This window comes from Merops nubicus, unplaced genomic scaffold (genome assembly GCF_000691845.1).
Source record: "Merops nubicus isolate BGI_N331 unplaced genomic scaffold, ASM69184v1 scaffold16583, whole genome shotgun sequence".
In the NCBI taxonomy this organism is placed as follows: domain Eukaryota; kingdom Metazoa; phylum Chordata; class Aves; order Coraciiformes; family Meropidae; genus Merops; species Merops nubicus.
Window position 1 is genome coordinate 4,199 of NW_008597036.1, and position 8,468 is coordinate 12,666.

At 42.0% G+C, this 8,468-nt stretch overlaps 1 protein-coding gene across 1 annotated transcript; it reads right to left on the minus strand.

Annotated features, from left to right (window-relative positions):
- Positions 1 to 216: 216 nt before the first annotated feature.
- Positions 217 to 8,052, minus strand: LOC103769389 (pre-mRNA-splicing factor ISY1 homolog; the record flags this gene model as incomplete). The annotated part of the gene is made up of 7 exons (XM_008936579.1): positions 217 to 430; positions 1,789 to 1,875; positions 3,579 to 3,688; positions 5,954 to 6,076; positions 6,908 to 7,025; positions 7,732 to 7,844; positions 8,010 to 8,052. Coding segments are annotated over 7 exons (702 nt in total), but the record flags the coding sequence as incomplete, so codon positions are not given.
- Positions 8,053 to 8,468: the final 416 nt, after the last annotated feature.

The window sequence follows — 8,468 nt, forward strand, 5'->3', positions numbered from 1 at the left end:
TCACATGGTTTTCCATCAGGACTTCAGGAGTCAGTGGGTTTGTGGTTCTAGCTGTAAGAGGCTTTTATAACACAAAAGGATTGAAGACAGATGCTGCAGATACAGAGAAAAGTTAATCCAGGTTTGACCTTTTTCAACACTGAAACTCAAGTCAACCCAGTGGATAAACCAAGACGATGGTTTTCCTCCTGCAGAACACACTGTAACCTCACCAGTTTACTCTTAACACCCAAAGGGACTTCCAGAGCCAGAAGTTATTACTACCAGAACACCTGTTGATTTTAGATGGATTGCACAGCAACCAGGACATACTGCTGCAACCTTACAATCCTAGAAGTGTTTTTGCTTCTTCACTCTGTGCCATGAGGGTTTCACTGGCATACTTCTGAAGAAGCTCCATCTTCTTTCTCCGTACAAGAGCTTCCTCAATCTGAAAATACAAAACCAGGATGACATTCAGCTTGAGTGAGATGCTGAGAACTAGCATGCTTAGCTATTAAAACAGGATAAAGAAAACCACAGGAAACAGACTGTGAAGGTTTGAGGTGTGTACCAGTGTAATAGTTGAATTAAGTAAGACAAGTAAGGAGTATCTGTTTTAATACTCACCTGAAGCTCATGGAAGTCAAAAGCAGCAGTAAAATAGATGCCTCCATTTCAGATCTATGTTCCAACCCTTTGTAATTAGGACATTAGCTGCTGTTTTATTTTACTCTCAGTACAGTCACTTGAATTTTGTTTCAAACACTTGCCTCAGACACGGCTTTAACAAATGCAGAGCACATGGAATTATGCCACACTAGTCCGCAGCCCTGGAGCAACAGTTTAGGGAGTGTGCCTTTCACAGGAGCCGCAGCTACACACCTCTCACCTAAATTTTGTCTCAGTGCCAACTATGCACAATTCTCTACCAAGCATGTACTTTAAAGAGCTACTAACAGCAACCTGCAAGACTTGCTTTAGTCTCAGTAATATGTTAGACTCCACAAGGCACAATGCCACAGGCATAAGTTATGGAGTGATTTGCCACTAAAAAAAAGATAAAAGATTACTGACTACTGTGTAATTAGGAAAGATGGCTACATAAATCAGTGATTATGTATTAGAAAACCAGTTCTGACTCAGTTATGCTCTTTTCACTAAGAGAATCCCATTGGCCACAGAGCAGTGTTTGCAGCCATGATTCCTCTCCCACAGTTTTGAGAACCCATTATATGGATATTTTGCTGAATGTGCAGGATCATGACTTCACAGGAGAATACAACATCATTACCTGACAAGATGGCAGCAGGGGACAGACAGCCTTACATGTGATGGAAAGGTACCCTACCAAAAGACACCTAACTCCAGAGCCTTCTTGCCCAAGTTCTATTTCAAACAACCTGTCAACTGTCAACCTAATACACACTCAAGAGCAGTCTCAAAATCTAACAGTCAGTTCAAGGCCATGCCACCAAAATAATTTCAGAAAACTTATGTGAGCAAACTCTGCAATTCAGAAATCATCCCACTAAACTTAAAAAAAGTTAGACCATTGACAGAAATTGGAAGCTGTTGTGGTGTTGTCTAATACTCATGAAGATTCTGGAAATTCCCAGGTGAAAAGGGTGACAGCAATGATACTGTAATTCTCACCAATTCCACAGCATTTGCAAGAGGATTAACCAGCTGTAAAATCACAGAACAAGCAAATCAAGGACACTTTCACCAATGACCTGCCAAAGGTTAGCACTTCTGTCTTGCAAAAGCCAGCATGCAGCTCTGCAACTCCACTTTGTCACGTCTTACCTCCTGCTGAGTTGGCACTGGGACATGCGCAATGAATTTCGGTTGCCCTTCTTCATCTTCTTTATCCTTGCCGCCTTCCTCATCAGACTGAAAAAAAATTAAACCACATCAAGTTTAGAAGAGGTTATCGAAAAAACCCTTTTTCTTGCTTTCCCAGAGGGAGCCCGATAGAGCACAATCAGCCCTACAAACCAGAATGAGGTGAAAAGGATGAACCAGAAAGGAATATGATAAGCATCACATTCAGATCCCGCTCCTTGATATTTTCAGAATTACTGCTTTTACTCTTCACATGGCTTTTCCTCTGCTGTGCCACAGGCATGAATGTAAAGCTATATTCCCTCCTCTTCCATCTCTCTCTGGCTGCCACAACAAAGCTATAAACAAAAGAGGAGCCAGCTAAACAAGAAGAAAACAAGGGCTTTAAAAATATATGTACCACTTCCCTCCGCAGCTCTGCACTGCTTCGTTCTCACCCCTGAGAGCTGGGCTTATAAACCATGAGACAATACAAACAGAACAGGGTACTGAAGGAACCACCAGCTTTACCTTATGGACCATCTCCTTTTTAATTTTGTGATAAATTCACCTAGGTACAGACTGCAAAATAAGAACTAATTTCCAGTACCCCTTTCACAGATCTTGGAGAATGGTAGCAACATCCCTCCCTTCTCTTACTGCTGTTGGGAGCAGAGAGAATAAGAACCAAGAGCAGTGTCCTAGGAGTGATTGCAGCATCAGCAGAGCCTTGCTCCACCAGGATTCAACTACAAACGTGGCAACCCCTGACAGCATGAAAATTACTGTACACAAACTACTTGAGCCAATGTGGGCCCAGGTGGCCAGGAAGGCCACCAGCATCCTGGCCTGGATCAAAAATTGTGTGTCCAGCAGAAGCAGGGATCAAGCCCTTGGACTTGGCACTGGGGAGGCCACAGCTTGAGGACTGTGGTCAGTTTGGGGCACCACAGGACAAGAAAGACCTTGAGGGGCTGGAGTGGGTCCAGAGAAGGGCAATGAAGCTGTGGAAGGGTCTGGGGAACATGGCTTGTGAGGAGCAGCTGAGGGAACCTGGAGATGTTGAGTCTGGAGAAGAGGAGGCTGAGGGGCGACCTTCTTGCTCTCTACAACTCCCAGAAAGGAGGCTGGAGTGAGGTGGAGGTTGGTCTCTTCTCCCCAGTAACTAGTAATAAGATGAGAAGAAATGGGCTGAAGTTGCACCAGGGGAGGTTTCAGTTGGATATGAGGAAGAATTTCTTTCCTGACAAGAGTGATGAGGCCTTGGCCCAGGCTGCCCAGGGAGGTGATGGAGTCCCCATCCCTGGAGGGGTTAAAAAAAATGTGTGGATGTGGCACTTGAGGACATGGTTTAGTGGTCATGGTAGCGCTGGGTTGACAGTTGGCCTTTCCCAACCCTAATGGTTCTAGGACACTTGTGGTGTCACTGGTGCAGCTCGTACCCAGAAGCAGGACTGACTGGTGCTAACACCACACCACCCTCCCAGCACCAGCACTCCAGGCACTGGCAGTGAAATCACAGCAAGGTCTCAGCTCTTAGTTGTTTCACACTCCAGTAAGAAGCCTTCCCCAGCTGCCAGCTCTCACCCCTCTATAAACTCGGACCAAGTGTGCTCCTCTACTGCTGATTTCCACTAAACAGGGCAGTTCTACAGTTAAGTCAGGCAGAGAGAAAGCAGAAGCAGACAGGGTTCTTGGGCAAATAACTCTATGCCCAAGACAGTAGTGTTAGGAGTCTTATGAAGTGTTACATCACCTCAGCCATCACATACCTCATCATCGTTGACAGCATAGATGTTTTCTTCCTCTTCCTCCTCCTCCTCCCCTCTTGCAAGTCGTGCTTCTCTCTCCATTTTCCATTTTTCCACTGCTTCTGCCATAACTGTTTAGCAAAGGAAAATGGCAAGTGTATCTGAGAGCAAGGTAAAACAGCATAGTCCTGTTTTCAACAGACTTAAGCATCTTGCTTAAAACCTCTACACCAGTAACACACTCTTACTGTAGAACTGTGATGTAGTATCTAATAAAAGACATCAGTGTAGTCTGAGCAAAACCCAATGTTAGCATTGTGAAAGCGTAGTACTTGATCATGCCTTCATCTGGGTACATGTTAGAGTCTGAATGTCCAGATAAATATCAACCTACTTTCTGAACAGAGTAATAGGGGGTCACATGACTAGGCTAAGTGGCTCTTACAGCTCTGTATCATGTCAGCAGCTACAGGAATGCTGATCACCATGTTAATTAAACATGATTACGCTCCTTACAGTGACCACTCACATAAGTCTCTCTCTTTTTATCTCATAGTGTGTTTCTCTTATTTTGTAGCATGAGTCAAATGCTGTAACTTGCCACTAGCTAGGAACTGTTAGGCTGCTCTATCTCTGCTACACAGCAGAGTGCTGGTAAGAGTGCTGCAACAAGTCTTAAGGAGCTTAACTGGTGAGTTGGCCAGCGTATAAAACTCCTGGGCAGTGCAAGATTAATGCAACTAGGCAGTATGGAATGCCCACTGCAACAGAAGTCAGCAGTCATTAAACACTAAAACATTCGCCCTGGGAAAGCAAGATTAACTCCTGGCACATGGCTGCATTTTTTTGGGGTTTCATAACAGAAAAAACCCCAAATGAAGAAGTTTTTTTCAGACTTTTTTTTTTTCCCACAAAAAATTAACTCTTCTGATAACAAGGGAAAAAAACACAATAGCCCAGACAACAGGTGACACTAAAATAATTTTAGCTACTGTGCATTAAAAGCATGCCTATTAGCTCTGTTAGCATCTCTAGCCTTGCTATTTCAAGTGGCACAATCACCCCAGATGATAATTTCCTTAAATAACCCCATGAATCCAGGTGAGGTACCTCTCCTGTCCACAATGAGCAAGGTGAACACAGAGCGAGAGGCTTTTCTGCACCACACAACTTCTTATGCTACCAACTGTCTGCCAGCGAGCTACTCTTCTCTTGGTCTAAGGCTCTGGGCTGTGTGCCAGGACATGGGCAAGTGAATATCCTCCCTATTCCCCTCTTCCTCCCTGTCCTATAATCTAACTAATGAGGCACGATCTCTAACACACAATATTATGAAGATCTCACACATGAGGAAGGGAAAAGAAGTGGATGAGCACACCAGGACATACCAAGGATTGCTAACAGGTACAAGCTCAACAACTTCTAATTGTTTAAACAAGTCACTTCCTGCAGTTTCCTTTTAAGTTTTTCCTATCTAATTCCAAATAAACTATTGTATGCAAAAAGCACCGCTGAAGCGAAATCTGATTGTTTTTTCTGCAGTGTTCTGTGGAAGAGCTGAGTGCTCCGGTAGCAGGACACTTCCTACAGAGTTGGAGCTTCACAAAACATCATAAAACAAACACACATTGCAAACAGCAACAAATGGTTAGGATCAGACACCAGAAGGACTGAAAGAACTGTTTAGAAAGCAGCTAAACTCTTAAAAGTTGTGAGTGGCCTCTTGCTTGAAGTTAGACAAACACCAGAAGATCGCACACAGTGCTGAATTTTAAAGATGGTTTCACAAATTAAGACTCATAATCCTAAAGCCTTCGCTGGGCAAGGCAGTAAGAAAGCAAGCCAGAGAACTAAGTGAGCAAACGTGGATAAATGTTATCTATTGAGAAAGTACAGGTTTCAGGGGGAAAAATATCCACAAATGCGTTTCAGTTCCAGGGTAGTTGATGTGGATAAATTAACACAGGCATTCTAGACTTCAGGGTTTCCAAGAAAACTGAAGAGCTGTGTTTATGGATAAATAATTACATGAGGCAGATGGTACACTTGGTTTTCACAAAGGAGGGAGATAGCAGCTTGAATTCCATGGATCTCCCTGCTGCAACCTGCTCTTTTACATTAAGTATTAAAAAGATGGGGTGGGAAAAGGAGACTTTGCTCTCAAAAGGAATCACTTGCTGACAATATTAAATCATTAACAGTAGTAAAGATGAAAGCCAGCTCTAAAGCACACCCCTTACCCTGAAGTGCATTACACAACACCTATGTGCTAGATGGAATCTGACAGCTGAGAACAAGACAATACCTACAGGGGTTTAAAAAAAATAAATCTTAACTTCAGAGTCCACCACTCCCCCTTTTTGGACTGATTTAGGCAGGTTTTGAGCCTCACATACCTTTTTTTTCATGTTCCTGTTCCAGTGGCTCTAGAATACCATCATCTTCATCCCTGTAGCCATAGTACTCTGCATCTATTGCTTTCATCAGCTCAGCTCGAGTTTTCCGAGGTGGTGGGAGGGCTGCAAGGAACACAGGACAGTCACTCACTCAGACAGGTCCCTCCTGAAAGCTTGCTCTGCACTCCCAGTAGCAGCCTGACAGCAGTTACAACGACCAGTGCAGGATTTGAACTGCTGCCAGTATCAGGAGTACTCATGTTTTACACTGGCCTGCAAACTGCCTGGAGACAGGACTCGATGCTTCATGTTGCACTGTTCCCACACTGTGGCAATTCTACACTGCCATGAACAGTCGGTCTTCCCCTGTACTGAGCAACACAACCATTTGAAAAGAACTGAAAAACTGTCCTAAACTCTGCCAGATCACGTAGTACTTTCCATAATTATAATTTGCAGATGGCAAGGAGCTGATTCAGTAGCCCTGCCTCACTTTCAGGTCCAAGTAACTCCCACTCATTCTACGACAAATCAAAAAATGAATTTTTATCCACTTACATCTCATTTTTCCTATTCTGAAAGCTGATTCCTGCTTTCAAAATTATGTTCAAGTCAACTACTTTTTTTTTTTTTTAATTCTGAATTTAGAGTACAATTTAGAACTTATCAATAAAGTTAACTTGTTGTGCTGGAAGGTTTCTATAGAACATTAGAACTCCTGGTAGAAAACAGTTTCCTCTTTTCTATTTGTTTGAGTAAATTGCAGTCAAAGGTGTTCCTTGCCCAAAGAAATAGCACTTAATTAATTACTCACGTTCAGCATATCATTTAGCCTATTTAAGGCATAGGCCAGGATATGTCATTACTTGTACTCCCCATGTACTGCAGCAGACCTTTTACTCAAGAGATACTACCAGGCAGACTGATGTCTTGGAGAAGTTGCTATTTACTTACGCTCTTTTTCAAAAAGTTCTCTAACTCCTGGTAAGTCCTTTGCAGCTCCAAAGTATTTGTAACCTCTGTTTCCTGGAACTTCTTTCCCTTCATGATCTAACATTTTTGGTCCAATCCGCTGAAAAATAAACAGAGATCATTGTTTAAAATTTTATTCCTCATGTTTTTTTTATTTACTGCTCTCCTGGGCATCTTAATAAAGATTAAAGGCTTGAGAAAGGAGATATGTTATACAAATTCAACTACCCTGCAAGAAGAACACCCTCATAGCTCCTTTTTATACAGGTTCTCTACTTTTACTACAAATCACACGTTTAAAGTGACCACACAAACCATACAGAACCCATACCAAATTAAATTTCATGATATACATTATCCTCTGTATCAGTATATTCACCTATCAGATGAACAAGCACTATTAAATCTGACAATAAACATGCTTTTGATATTTTTGGCAAGTGAGAGCTAGTAGCTTTATTTCATTTTCAGTACTAACTAGGTGAGCCAAAGGCAAAAACCCTTCGACAGAAAGAGTACAGTGTAGAAAAACAACACCTACCAAAGTGCAAAACATTGCGGCAAACTCTATACAGGAAGGCAAGACCTCTTGAACTGCTGTTCTAAATGAAAAGTCTGATTTGCTCATTATAGAAACAATTATTTCTTCTAGCACAACCTAACACTTTTAGGGGCTGAATAAAGTTCCTCTCTAATAAATGCCGGGCAAGTAATACATGGTTAACTAAATGTTGTACAGATTTTTCTCATTAGTAACTTTATTTGTACGCAGAACAGTCATGTAGTACAAAATAATCTACACTTACAGCATAATCAGGACCTCCTAACTCCTTTATTCTGAATTCCCAGTGTCCTTTCTCCCTCAGAAGTTTGTTTATTTCATCGTTCAGGTCCCGAATTCTGAATTCCCCTAATCCAGCTGTTAGAGGGGGGAAAAAAGGTAATAAATTAAGCACCTTGCTAAAAGCACCAAAGTTAATTTCAGAATTTCTGCCACAGGAACAGTATAGTTCACATGAGATGTGACTTTTACTGCTTAGGGTTGGAGATGCAAAAGAGTAAAACATCATCAGAAAAATCTTACCATTTTGAATCTGTGCCACTTTCTTGGAAATTTCTCCAATGATCTAGTAAAATAAGAACACAGAAGTTAATTTCTAAAAAAAAAAAAAAAATTATCTAAAAAAGGCTAAAAAAACTCTAGAAAGATTCAGTTTCCAAGTTGGCTTTTTAATCTAGAAAATGGGCCTGAGCCTATCAATCTTAAATATCAAGACAGGTTTTATTCAGACACACACAGGACACCTCAGAGGCTTAAAAAACAAGGCAACATTTTTACAGCAGTACACGTGATGAGGGGAGGAGCACATGAAGTACCGAGAAAGGCTGGGAGAGAACAGGGTTTGATCCACCTTGAGAGAAGATGGAAAGGGAATAACCCTGCAGCTGTCTTCAGTTACCCAATGGAGGGTACAGAGAAGACAGGGCCAGACTGTTTGAGGCATATAGAAATAGGACAAATAGAATCATAGGGGTTGGAAGG